Source organism: Gracilinanus agilis, chromosome 5 (assembly GCF_016433145.1).
Source record: "Gracilinanus agilis isolate LMUSP501 chromosome 5, AgileGrace, whole genome shotgun sequence".
NCBI lineage: Eukaryota > Metazoa > Chordata > Mammalia > Didelphimorphia > Didelphidae > Gracilinanus > Gracilinanus agilis.
The window spans coordinates 196250529-196265095 of record NC_058134.1 but is presented as its reverse complement, the minus strand read 5'-3'; the positions used below and the strand labels follow the sequence as shown (position 1 = coordinate 196265095).

Sequence of the window (14567 nt, the reverse complement as noted above, 5' to 3'; positions counted from 1 at the left end):
CAGGTGACATGACAAAGATTACTATAGAGGAATAACCATCCTATTATCTGACTGGGTGGCCCCCATTTATTTTTATTTTTATTTTTATTTTTTATAAAGAAACCCAAGTACCTCTCTCTTCACTTAGTTTTTTTTTTATTTAAGAGTTTACTGACATGATCATTCTATTTATAGCATATTCTCTCTCTCTCTTTTTCTTTATTTTAAACCCTTAACTTCTGCGTATTGACTTATAGGTGGAAGAGTGGTAAGGGTAGGCAATGGGGGTCAAGTGACTTGCCCAGGGTCACACAGCTGGGAAGTGTCTCAGGCCGGATTTGAACCTAGGACCTCCCGTCTCTAGGCCTAGCTCTCAATCCTCTGAGCTACCCAGCTGCCCCCGGTGGCCCCCATTTATACCATAAGTTTAATTCACTGGAGTCTTGAAAGCTTTTTGGTCTTGAGGTCTTTATTGAAATATCTAGGAGTTAGAAGGAATAAGAATTCTTTGAATGATTACTAACAATGTGACCTTGGGCAAGCCATACTAAGTTATTCCTCTTAGAAGAAGTCTTATGACTTCATTGGTACAGGGAACTCCTGGATGAGGACAATCTCAACCAATGTAGGATTGGCACCTTTACTATAACTCAGAGACTTAAGAGAATAGCTTAGAGCAGTGATGGGCAAACTACGGACCCACGGGCCAGATACCGCCCCTGAAATGTTCTATCTGGCCCAGCAACACTATTCCTAATCTGACGAATACAATGAGTGGATACAATACAATGAAACTTCGGAAAGAGTTGCCTTGGAGACAGACCAACAGATGAGCATTTCCTTTCCTTTGGTCTCCTCTTTAAAAAGTTTGCCCATCACTAGCCTAGAGCACTGAGATGTAAAGTGATTTGCTGAGGGTCACAGAAGTTTCCTTATTGGAAAAATGAGAGAGTTGACCTCTTCAGGTCTCTTTTAGCTTTATAGTTATGATCTTATGATGAATTAACCCCTTAAATGGACTTTGTTGAACAACCAGGGAGAATGTTCCCACTGGGGACCTAACTAGCTAGGGGTAAGGAAGAAGAAGTAAAAGAGGAAAGGGAATGCCAAAGTCAAATTTGGTCAAATCCACAATTTTGTTTAGTGTTTGCCCCTTCTGCACCACCAGTCTAAGATCTATGCCCCTTCTGACTGGATTATTTATTCATGACCCAGGATAATTGCTATTTTACCCTGACTTGGGAATCAGTTCAACATTTCTAGGGGGGCATCATCCCTTTACCAGATGGTTTGGGTTTCATTCCACTCTCTAACAGGCTTTTCTTGCATTCTGAGGTTCTTTTGGAGCAAGCTTTTCTACTTTGGATTCCCTCCATGATGCCAGCCTGCTTATAGCTGAGACTCATCCATTCATTCAGTTGGCATTCAACACAACTCTTGCTGTGTGCCCAGTACTGTGAATGAATCAATGAATGAAGAAATTATGAAGTACCTGCTATGTGATAGGCACTGTTCTGGGCACTGGGGATACAGATAAAAAATTGAGACAGTTCTTGCTCTCAAGGAGCTTACATTCTAATAGGGAGAGATAACAGTGAGGGAAGTTGTGACCAGGGAAAGGAATTTTGGTTTAGGGAGTCATAGGATCATGTAGTAATATTTCCCATGGCAAGAGGTAGAATCATGGTAGATGGCTTGGGTCTAGGAGGGCACAGTGATAGGGATAGGGTTTGGACCTGTGACTTCATTGGTAGAGGGAACTTCTGAATGAGGAAACTTCCTCTACCAATGGAAGGTTGGCACTTTTAGTATAATTCAGTCTTAAGAGACTTGCTTAGAGTAGTAATGGTGAATCTCTTAGAGATGGAGTGCCACACCCCCTACCCCAGACAGAGTGCCATACCTGCCCCTCCCCTCAGGGACCCAGTGCCACATCCTGTCCTCCCCCTTGTTCCCTGTCCCCCCCCTTACCCCAGAAAAGGGAGGGAATAAGTGCTCCCACTGGACTGCTGGGCAGAGGGGTGGGTAAAGTGAGAAATGTCCTCAGGCACATGGAGAGGGGGAGGAGAATAGCTCCCTCACCAGTCCCTTTGGCTTTCTAGTAATGAACCCTGGCAGGTGACTGCAGGCGTGCCCACAGAAAGGGCTCTGTGTGTCCTTTTTGGCACATGTTACCATAGGTTTGGCATCACAGGCTTAGAGCATTGAGAAGTAAAGTGCTTTGCTGAGGGTCACAGAATCAATAAGACTTAGTCCTGCCCCATGGAGCTTCTAGTCCATCTGGAAGGGGCATTTCTACTCTTGGGATATTTCAGGGAGAATGACGGCAGCTGCCCTATTCTTGCTTGCAGGGTTACAAGGAGGAGAAGGTAGAAGGCTCTTGCTGTGGGAAGTGTCTGCCTGTTGCCTGTACTATCCAACTGAGAGGGGGAAGGATCATGGCACTTCAGGTAAGTATAAACTAAACCTAAGACTTTTGTATCATGTCTTCATCTAGTTCCCTTTTTGAGACCTTTTTTTTTTTAAAAAGATAGTTAAGCAGAACTTTGTTCAATTAAAGAACTTGAAGTTGGAAGGTACCTTAGTAGCTATTTAGTTCAATTCATAAATGAAGGATATCCAATGAATGTTGTCTAGCCTCTGCTTGAAGACTTCCAGGGAGAGGGGATCTATCACCTCTCAAGTCAGTCCATTCCACTTTTGGTCAGCTCTAATTATCAGTTTTTCTTGTCATTGAGCCTAAAATTTTTCTCTTTGCAACTTCTGCCCATTACTCCTGGTTCTGCCCCATAGGTGCAAACTTGAACATAGCTATCATCTTTAATCTCTCCCCCCCCCACCTCACCCCCCAATCCCTACCTCTACTCCTGCCTCCTCTCCCAGGCAACTTCCAAACCATCTGTTCTCCAGGGTCAATATGCCCAGTTCCTTCAAATGATCCTAATATGAAATGGTATATGGGGTATTCAGGGAGGACTAGCACTTCTGGTGTGAGGGCTTATTGAGCCCTTTTTAGGGCTACTTTTCTACCTTTGGTGTTTACCTTTCACTCATCTCTCATTGGTGACCAAGAAGCCTGTAGCACGCACAGTGGCCATACATTGGTAAAATCTTGGCAGATGATTCAAAACTGAGGGTAACCAACAGATCTCAAACCTGTAGGTGAGCTAGGGGCAGCGTTTACCCCAAGGATGGAATGGAGGAATGAGAACAATTTGTTCCAAAGGCCATGAAGGTGATTGAAGCAAGTGTTGTGGAGCACTCAGAGTTAGGTCAGACATGGAAGAGGCCAAGGTTATCCACTGCATCCCAGGCCATAACCAGCTGCCCTGACTTTTGAGAGAGGATGAAGCTGATGACTTTGTACAACTCTGACTCATTTAAATCCAATTCAAGTGGAAGTCAAGACCTTACCTTGTGATGTCACTCACTGGTGGTCTTCATAAACGAAGGATGAACAGCACACATATTACATGGACTCAAGGCTCTTCACCACCCTAAACACTCTCTGACTCATCAGTGCCCTTCTTAAACTGTGGCTCCCCAAACAAGACATAATAATACTTCAGATAAAGCCCGATGAGGGTGGAGTAAAGTACAATCAAAGATGTACTTAAACTAACTTTTATTGGAAGCTCATGGGAGCCAATTGTTAAATTTTCATGTGAGCATTTACACCTTGGAAACTGTCAAGCATTGCAAATTAGAACTTGATTTGTTTCCTTGTTGATTGTCTAGGTTTAAGGAGCCATAGGGGAAATGTTAATAATGTAGATTAAATTTAACAGTGTCTTGTGTAGACATCCTTCCCCACCTCCCCCCAAAAGCTGGTTGTTTAACACCTTCTTTCCCCAGGCTCTTTCTGTTATTGTTGTACAAAGTTTTCCAAGTAATCCAATGATAGGAGGCTTGAAGAATCTGAGGGGGTATAATGTAGAAGAGAGATGACAAATTGATGTTGATTAACCCCAAAGGACAATTCTAGAAGGATGGGTAGGAGGTGAAGAAAGGCCAATTTAGGCTTGACATAAGGAAAAACTTCCCTATAATTAGGGCTGGCCCCAATGTGAGATGGACTGTCCTATAAGGTAGTGAGTTCCCTATCTCTGGAAATATTCAAGTGGAGGACAGAGATCATTCTTGAAGAAGTTGTAGAGTGAGTTCCTATCTGTTGGGGGTGCTTTCTTATGCTAAGATTCTAAGATGAGCTGCTTAAAATTGAACTGAAAGGAACAAACTCAGTCCTTTCAAAGGAAATAATCAGTTGATGTGAACAGAGCATGAGTTCTAATCTTCACTACATCACTCATTACCTCCCCTGCTCTTTGGGGCTCATTTAACCCAGTTAAATGGGGAAGAACAATTCCCATATTCTTCTACCTTTACACAACCCTGTGCATAGTGAATTAGCTGTAGCACTGGCACCTGAATGTAGGTCTTTCTGGTTTCCAAGCTTGGGCTCACTCTCATTCCCTTGGTCATATTTATTTCTGTAAACATTTCCACTGAATTCTCTCTGAGCTAATATATGGTTGTAAGCAGGGTCACAGGGCTGGGCTGTCTTCTCCCTGACAGTGTCCTTAGAATTTCCCTGTATTCACTTCCTATCACTATTTTTTAGGCCAACGAGACTGTCCAGGATGGCTGCGACAGCCACTACTGCAGGATCAGTGAGAAAGGAGAGTTTATTTGGGAACGGAGAGTCACCGGGTGTCCACCCTTTAGCCAACAGCAGTGTCTGGCTGGTGGGGTAAGTCATAACTCAGAATAGGAGTTCCATCTTTGACATATAGAATGCAAGCTCCTTGAGGGCAGAAATCATTTTATTTCTCTCTTTGATTTCTTGGCACCTAGCATAGTGTTTGGTGCATACTCAGTGCTTAATAAATGCCGTCTGAAGGATTGATTGTATAAAATATAATAAAAATATTTCAGGGATCTGACTGCTTTGGTGTGGGTGCCCCTCCACCATGGTAAATTGGAAAGGCTCATCACCGGGTTGGCTACATAGTAATGAGTTTTTTGGCCAGAGCCATTCTTGTTTGTTTGTTTGTTTTTCCTCAATAAAAACCCTTACTTCTGTCTTGGAATAGATACTAGTATCAGTTTCAAAGCAGGATAGTGGTCAGGGCTAGGCAAATGAGTTAAGTGACTTGCCCAGGGTTACACAACTAGAAAGTATCTGAGGCCAGATCTGAACCCAGAATCTCTCTTCTCTGCACCTGGCACTCTATCCACTGAGCCACCCAGCTGCATTTTTGAAGACTTTCTCCTGAGTTACGAAGAGGCTTCAATTTACCATGGTGGAGGGGCACCCACACCAAAGCAGTCAGATCCCTGAAATATTTTTATTATATTTTATACAATCAATCCTTCAGAAGGCATTTATTAAGCACTGAGTATGATGTGTTTTGTTTAAGAAAATCCTATTCCTGCCCCATCTTTTGAACTGTAGTCAACCTGGCTCAGGTACAATTTCCCAGATGTGCCAGTGGCCCAATTTTATAAAGAACAACTGTGAGACATTAAGGCCATTTGGGGGACTTGTCCTTCCTACACACTCTACCATTTACACATGCATGTACACATGGATGCTTATTATTCATATATATGTATGTGTGTGTGTGTGTGTGTGTGTGTGTGTGTGTGTGTGTGCATGTTTACAGATATAAAGAAGCTTCTTTGAAGGAGGCTATCCCCATGCTCCTCAAGTTGGGAGGTAACAGCTTAAAAGGGTTTTAGACTGGTTGGGATAATGACTTTGGTGGTCAAAGTGAAATCAGGACAATCCAGATTGGCTAAACCGAATCCTATGAGGTGATCTATGCCTCTCACATTTGCAGATGGGGAAATCAATTTGTTTAATGAAAAAAGACCCAGAAGAGGGATTTCAGTGGAAACGACTGGGTCTAGACACTTCTGTGATTGTGCTCTTGTACAGATAAAATTCTTTTAAAACTCTTGTTGGTTATTTGGATGGCATGTGCTCGCTGTGCCTGATATGAGACCTTGTGATGTCTTTCCAGGGTAAAGTTGTGAAAATTCAAGGCACCTGCTGTGATACATGTGAGTATGACTCTTCTTAATGCCCTAGTCTTCAAGACACTTCGAAATGAAGCGGGGAGGAGGGGGTGCTGCTCCTTAGAAATAGATGTTCATAAATCTAGACTTAGAAGGACCTTAAAGGCCGGTCCTCTGTGTATAATCCCCTCATTTTATAGATGGAAAGGTCAATGACTTCCTTAAGTTCGCATGAAGTCATCAAAGGGTCACATGAAGTTATAAATGGAAGAACCTCAATTTGAACCTAGGTCCTCTGACTCCAAATCCTTCTTTTGTGTTTGTAAACCAGGAATCTCTACTTTTCTAGATCAAATTCTACCCTTTCCAAGAAGTTTTCCCTGATGGTACTTCCTCCTTTCTTTTGTGTTTGTAAAACCAGGAATCCCAACTTTTCTAGATCAAATTCTACCCTTTCCAAGAAGTCTTCCTTCATGGTACTTCCTTCCATCTTTTGTCTTTGTAAACCAGGAATCCCAACTTTTCTAGATCAAATTCTACTTTTTCCAAGAAGCCTTTCCTGATGGTTACTTCCTCCCCTCAACTCCTGTAGAATTTATTTACTGCATTCATTTATTCCTTATCATACATTGTTTTATAATGTTATATTTTTATTTTTCTCTCTCAAACTTGACTGTTAATTCCTTCAGGGTAGGGACTGTGATATGCATATTTTTGTATTCCCCAAAGTGGCTAGTCCCCAAAGTATAGGTACTAGAAATTCTATAAATGCTTGTGATGAAATGGGCAACGTGTCGAGGAGGTTCATAAGTCTCAATTCTAGGAACCCAGTTTCTCTAGCTCTTAGCATTTTTTTCTGGCTTTCTCCATTCCTGGAATGCTCTCCCTCCTCATCTTTGCTTCCTGGTTTCCTTGACTTTCTTCAAGGGCCGGCGAAAATCCTACCTTCTATAGGAAGCCTTTCTCAATCCCTCTCAATTTAGTACCTTTGTTCTGCAGATTATTTCCTATTTATCCAGTCTATTGTTTGTACATAATTGTTCACATGCCTCTCCCATTAGATTATGAGCTCCTTCAGGGTAAGGATTATTTTTGCCCTTATGTATTTAGAGTCTAGCATAACTCCTGCCACATAGTAGGTGCTTAATAAATGCTTTTTGACTGACTGAATGACTGACTCTCAAAGTCATCCCTGGAATGTTCATGGGGAAAATGGTCAGCCATCCTTAGGGGATCTTGACCTATAAAAAGTCCAGAGGTGTACACACACACACACCTACACACACACACACACACACACACACACACACACACCCTTATAGGTTGAAAGGGCTTTGTGTATGGTCCTTAAAAACCTTCTGGTGTTAAGCCAATGAACACCTGTATCATCCTAAGAGTTCTGTGACCTTTGTTTATGCCATATCTATCTATCCCTTAGTATTGCCTACTCACTGAATGGGAAGCTATTTTGTTTAAACCGATTCTCCTTTAACTTATAGCAGCTTTAGAAATAGATTTTAGTATTGCCCATTTCATCACAAGCATTTATAGAATTTCTAGTACCTATACTTTGGGGACTAGCCACTTTGGGGAATAGATTTAGCTTTTTGATCTTGGGCAAGTCACTTAACTTTCCTGAACCTACTTGCCTCATCTGCAAAAGGGATATTTTAGCAGTCTGTTCTATTTCTCAGGGCTATTATGGGGATCAAATAAGTTTGAAAGTGCTTTGTAGACTATGATGTGCAATATAACTCTGAATTAAGATTATAAATTAGAGATGGCAGGGGGGCAGTTGGGTGGTTTAGTAGATTGAGAGACAGGTGCAGAGATAGGAGGTTCTGGGTTCAAATTTGGTCTCAGACACTTCCTAGCTGTTTGAGTAAGGGTAAGTCACTTTTGCCCAGCCCTTTCTACTCTTCTGCCTTAGAACCAATACACAATATTGATTCTAAGACAGAAAGTATTTAAAAGGGGTTTAAAAAGGGTTTAAAAAATAAATTAGGGTTTAAAAAAAAACAAATTAGAGATGGCAAACTCAGGGATAGCCACAGAGAGTAATGTAACCAAACACCAAACTGGAAAGTAAAATTTTAAAGCTATTATTCTATTCCCCTCACCTTGCCTTTTTAAAATTCATATATTAAGAAAAAAAGATAGAAAACCTTATGAGGCATTTGATTCTCCATGGATAAATCCTATAGTTTATTTAGCTAAGAAGGGAAATTATTTACAACAAAAAACTAAGAATTTTTTTATTGAATTTTTTAAAAGATCAAACCTAAAAAGAATAAGAAAGGGGAAAAGGGAGACCATATAACCATAGAAAGCAGGAGATAATCATATTATTGTGAATGGAAACCTAGATTTTCTGAGTTACCTTCTTCAAAGTCTTGCAGGGGAGGCAGCACAACAGATTGGTAAAAGAACTAGATTAGGAGTCAGAGGTTTGAGGTTCAAATATCACCTCTGGCACTGCTTTTGTGATCTTAGATGATTAACTTAACCTCACATGGCCTCAGTTTCCTAAACTGAAAAATGAGGATTTTGGACCAGATGATCTCTAAGGTCAGTTAACATATATCTGAATGTAAACTCAAATTCAGGTCTTCTTGATTCTGGGGCCAGAGCTGACTCTGCACTACCTTCACATCAGTTGAGGAATATTGTTATTGCTATTGTGTCATTTCAATTGTGCCCAGCTCTTTGGGATGGCATTTGGGGTTTCTTGGCTGATACCTGAGTGTTTTGCCATTTACTTCTCCGGCTCAATTTACAGATGAAGAAACTCAAGCAAACTGGGCTAAGTGACTTGCTTAGGGTCACACAGCTAGGAAGCGTTTGAGATTGGATTTGAATTCAGGTCTTCCTGACTCCAGACCTGGTGTTCTCTACATTGTACCACAGTGAGCTATCTCTATATAAATTGAGGGGTGATATTATTTATATTTGGGGTACACTTATTTTTAGAACTAGTAAAAAGGAATCGTAATAATCTCAGAATTGAAAGGAGCCTCAAAGGTCATTAAATTCAATTTATGCTTCAGTAAGATGCCCTTCAATGGATCATCCAGCCTCAATTTGAAGATTTTCAGTGAGGCAGAAATCACTATTGCCTTAGGCAATCCATTCCACTATTGGAGAGCCATTTTTGTTCAGATATTTTTTTTTCTCAATCTGCTTTTGAACCTTCTATTCATTGCTCCTACTTTTGCCTTCTTAAATTAAGAAAAACCAGTCTAACCCCTCTTTCAAATATGAGTATCCCTTCCCCATGGAGACTTTCCTCATTGTGGTTTCAATATACCGTGGGTGGGCATAAGAAATTAAATGGGAATTTTGGGGGAGTTTTATGAAAGCTGCAGATGACACAGAAGAAATTTAGAAATGCACAAATGTATAAATGGGTGTCCAATACATAATCTCAACATATTTTCTCTTTTAATACCATAAATACACACAATCTCTTTTTAAAAGTTAAAATAAGTTAAAAAGTTAGTTTGTAAAAAGAATGTGAAAGCCAGCCAATGACACACAAAGACTACAAATGTAGAAATGTCTTAAAAAGTTTAGTAACTTATAAATGTTTAAAATGTATGTACTGTGAGATATAGTATCACCTGTATGTTATGTTCGGTATTATTATCTTCAAATTTGTTTCATTTAAAGCAACACATAGCATATACCCTAGTGATATGGAAGGCATATCTGCATTTAAAAATAGCTATTGTGTTTCCTCTGCTAAACATTTTATGTTCCTTCTGACATCCTTGTCTGGCATGATCTCTGTCTAGTTCCTTCATTGATCTTTCTACCCTGCTGAAAATGTGCTCCTATTTGTCAGTGTCCTCTGGGAAATGGGGCAGATGGGATGTGACCAGGGAAAAGTAGAGAAAGTATATTACCCAGGATGCTCCCCACCCTCCCGCCTCCATGGGCCATTTGCTTCTTTTAGAAGCAGCTAGATGGCACACTGGCTAGAACTTTGGACCTGGAGTCAGAAAGACTTGAGTTCAAATCTAGCCTCAGATATTTTTATAGCTTTATTACCTTGGATAAGTCATTTAACTACTATATTTCACTTTCCTCTTCTGTAAAACGGTGATAATAACAGCACCTAATATCCCTTTGGAAAAGTAGGTGACACAGTGAGTAGAGTACCTGAACTGAAAGTCAGGAACACTCCTCTTTCTAAGTTCAAATCTGGTCTCAGATATTTATTAGCGGTGTGGTTCTGGTTAAGTCCCTTAATCTTCTTTGCCTCAGTTCTCCATTTGTAAAATGAGCTGGAGAAGGAAAACGAGTCTAGTATCTTTGCCAAGAAAACCCCAAATATAATAAGATCATGAAGAGTTGGACTTGACCTTCCCATTGTTGTGAGGATAAAATAAGATATTTTAAAAGCATATTGTATACCTTAAAGCACAATATAAATGTTATCTATTATTATTTTGAATAAATATAAATAAACATTGTATGAAATATAAAATTACATATATGTAATAATCATATGTTATATAAATAATAAACATATAAGTAAACATTTATAGTTTACATTCTATCAGCTTTTTAGGGAAAACAATATCACCCACTTGACTCATATTTAACCTACATTCCACTACCCCCCCCAATATTTTTTGCATGAACAAATATTTCTCCTCCATTCTAAACTTCTGCATAAAATAAGTTTTTGAATATATCCTTTTGTTGAAATCAAGGGCCAGACATTTTATCTCTAATAGAGACATTTATATCTATTAAACCTCACCTTCTTAGATTCTCTGATGAATATATTGTTTTTAGATTATGAAATCCTGGACTTTCCAAAGGCAAATAGAATGTCATAGTTGACTATCACTGCCATAGATAGTGGAAAATCAGACCTGCAATTCTGGAAAGCTCAGATATCCAAGGGGAAGGCTCTTTAGGGGCTCCTGTCTGCCCTATTGTCTAGTACAGTGCTGGGCACAGAGAAGGCATTTGACAAATATTTATTGAATAAAATTGTTTCAGAGACCCTGAATGTAATAGGATATATAGTTCATGAGGGAGGGATCATCTTACTTTAACATTAATCCTCCCCAAACCTAGCAGAGTGGCTGGCACCTGCTTAAGAAATAAATCTTATTGACTGAATAAAGTGAATGAAAAGCACTTATTAAATTCTTACTAAGGGTCAGGCATTGTTGTAAAGCTTGAGGATATGAAAACAGGCAAGTAAATACAGTTTTTGTGCTCAAGGAGCTTCCATTTGAATAGGGGAGTAGTCAACACATGAAGGTGAGCTAGAATTGGAGAGGGGAGGTGGGTGGTTTGGAAATGGCTCGGAAGAGGTGTGGTAGCCTGATTCCAGACAGGATAAGGCAAAAGCTCACTTTTTTTTAAAAAAAAAAATCCCTTCTTTACCTTCCACTTTAGAAATGGCAATTCTAAGGCAGAAGAGTGGTAAGGGCTTCGGCAATCAGAGTTAGGTGACTTGCCCGTTGTCACCCTGGTAGGAAGTATCTGAGACCAGATTTGAACCCAGGTCCTCCCAAGCCCAGACCTGATGCTCTATCCACTGAAACACCTAGCCACCCCCAAAGCTTACCTTTAAGAGCCCAAGAAAGATTCCAAGTTCAACTATGGGTGGATTTCTTGCTGATTCGTTGCTCAGTCATTTCAGTTGTATCCAACTCTTTGTGACTCCATTTGAAGTTTTCTTGGCAAATATACTGGAATGGTTTGCTTTTTCCTTCTTCCTTTCTTATTTATATCTCTTGTTTATTAAGTTTTTTTTTAAACCCTTGTACTTCGGTGTATTTTCTCATAGGTGGAAGATTGGTAAGGGTGGGCAATGGGGGTCAAGTGACTTGCCCAGGGTCACACAGCTGGGAAGTGGCTGAGGCCAGGTTTGAACCTAGGACCTCCTGTCTCTAGGCCTGACTCTCACTCCACTGAGCTACCCAGCTGCCCCCGTTTATTAAGTTTTGAAGGCAATCGAAAGTATGAAGGGAGAGGAATGACTTAGGTTTATTTTAGTCCACAATTGAAGAAAATGAAGACTAATCCCATTTACCTCAAGAAGGCAAAGAAAAAAGTGGACTTGTCCTGTCTTTGCCTTGGCTTAAAGCCTCTTTTAGCCTGATTCTTGTAGTTATTATCCAGGGGATGTGGAGATGTGACCTAGTAATATAGGTCCTGCCTCCTCAGAACCTGGAGGAGACTGTTCTCACCCCTGAAGTCCTTAGCACTGTCAGGGCTCCTTATCAGCAACAAGTAGACTTTCATCAATGAAGATGATATCAAAGAAGATGCATTAATATCTGCTTTGCCTCTGTACCCAAAAGACCTCTGACATAGTTGAAATCTTCTAAATATGTTGTCTTCCTGTTAGAAGGTGATCTCGTTGAGATTATGGATGGTTTGACTTTTCTATTTGTTTCCCCTGCACTTAGCACAATGCTTTGCATATATTAAATGCTTAATCAATGTCCATTCATTCATTCATTCATTCATTCGAAGAATTAGAGACATTTACCTTGTCCCATTGTAGAGAAGGAAGTTTCATCTGAAGGATTATACAGAATTCCTCCAGAAGCAGCGTAGCTTATTGCCAAGGACTTAACTTTCTCCATCTGTCTCTGTTTTCTAGGTATTGAGCGTGAATGCAAAGATATCACTGCTAAATTACAATATGTGAAGATTGGAACCTGCAAGTCAGAAGTGGAAGTCAATATCCATTATTGTGAGGTAAAGCAAGGCTGGGGGTGCTGTAATGTTCAGAGACCTGGCTGGACTCTCCATCTTATCATGGGGTGGGGGTAGAGAGAGAAAAGATCCTCACTTGACTACCACTATAGGGAACAAGGGCCACAGCTCTTTCTTTTCTTTTTTTTTTAAACCTTTTTTTTAACCTTTATCTTTCATCTTAAGATCAATACTGTGTATTGGTTCCAAGGCAGAAGAGTGGTAAGGGCTAGGCAATGGAGGTTAAGTGACTGGCCCAAGGTTATACAGCTAGAAGACCAGATTTGAACCCAGGACCTCCCATCTCTTAGGTCTGGCTCTCAATTCACTGAAATACCTAGCTGCCCGCAAGGCTCACAACTGTGTGGAAAATGGAAGTGAGAAGCTGGGCAGATAAGGCTGATGGAAAATTAAGGTACTTAGGATTATTTGGGTCCTCAAGAATGGGTAGAGTGAAGGCTTAGTAACTGCCTTGAAAACAATGGAAGGTTATTTATGGAAGGTGAAGGCACACACTTCTCCATGACTCTAGAGCAGTGATTCCCAAAGTGGGTGCTACCGCCCCCTGGTGGGTGCTGTAGCAATCCAGTGGGGTGGGGATGGCTACACTTTTTTTGTATTACATTCTATTCTGAGTTCAATAAATAGTTTCATAATTTCCAGGGGGTGCTAAGTAATATTTTTTCTGGAAAGGGGGCGGTAGGCCAAATAAGTTTTGGAGCCACTGCTCTAGAGAGTAGAACAAAGTTTATGTTGTCTCAAGAGGGATTTAGGCGAGGTATATTGCCAGACATTAAACATGGAAATGGGTGAAAGAAGAAGGTTGTGCCTTTCTCCAGAGATCTTTAGAGACAGGATAGATGTCTTCCATTTTCCTGGGAAAGGTATTGCCTTCTCTGAAAGCTTATTCACTCACTAGCTGTGCGATCTTGGACAAGTCACTTAACCCTCTTTGCCTCAGTTCTTCATTTGTAAAGTGAGCTGGAGAAGGAGAACTGTCCTAGTGTCTTTGTCAAGAAAACCCCAAGTAAGGTCACGAAGAATTGGACATGAACAAAAAAATCTTCCCAAGGGCCAAATCGCCCTTCCTCTCTGCGGATGCTATAATCATTATTCAGATGCTTTCTTGTTCTTTATTTTAAATATTCTTTGTTTTAGGGCAAATGTCCCAGCAAGGCCATCTATTCCATCGATGCCCAGAGTGTGCAAGACCAGTGCTCATGCTGCTCGCCAACTCAGATAGAGCCTGTGACAGTCCCCCTCCAATGTACCAATGGTTCCGTTGTGTACCACGATATTTTCAATGCCTTGAAGTGCCAATGTTCCCCTCGGAAATGCGCCACTTGAAGCTCTTTGGCAGTGCAGAAGGGGACCTGTATTTGCTTGCTGCTGGAGAAACCAAGCCTTTGGTTCCTCATTACGTCTTTGGGACTGCTTCTCAGCCTTTCTGTACAGAGGTCTCCTTTCCATCATAACCCCACAATAAAGTCACATACCTTGTCTTGCAAAGGGTTTGATGTCTCTTCTTGGACATTGTAGGACTGCTTTGGGAAAGACTTTAAATTAAAGGAAACTAAGCTTGAGTGTGACATGTTTGTAGTCTGTATGTAAGCTTTATGGCTCTTGTGGTGCTATGGTAGCAAAAACAGTCCATATCTGTTCATCTGCTTTCTTAAACCTACAGGAAGGCAAGGTGTCCCACTGATTATCCAGCCAGAGAGTGGAATATTTTGTCTAGTAGTAATGCTATGCTTAAGGTACCAGCCACACGGTTTTGTCCAAGTCTCATCGGTGTGTATACTCATCTTGAAAAAACTCCATTGCTCTGTGTGCTGGGT

General features: G+C 40.7%; 1 protein-coding gene across 1 annotated transcript in view; it reads left to right on the top strand.

Moving 5' to 3' along the window:
- Positions 1 to 14238, top strand: part of VWF (von Willebrand factor) — a 211659-nt gene extending 197421 nt beyond the window's left edge. Inside the window, exons 47-51 of the mRNA XM_044677836.1 lie at positions 2331 to 2429; positions 4601 to 4729; positions 6006 to 6045; positions 12635 to 12732; positions 13888 to 14238. Coding sequence (XP_044533771.1) covers positions 2331 to 2429; positions 4601 to 4729; positions 6006 to 6045; positions 12635 to 12732; positions 13888 to 14076 — 555 coding nt within the window. The 3' untranslated portion in view covers positions 14077 to 14238. The remainder of the gene's footprint in view (positions 1 to 2330; positions 2430 to 4600; positions 4730 to 6005; positions 6046 to 12634; positions 12733 to 13887) is intronic.
- Positions 14239 to 14567: the final 329 nt, after the last annotated feature.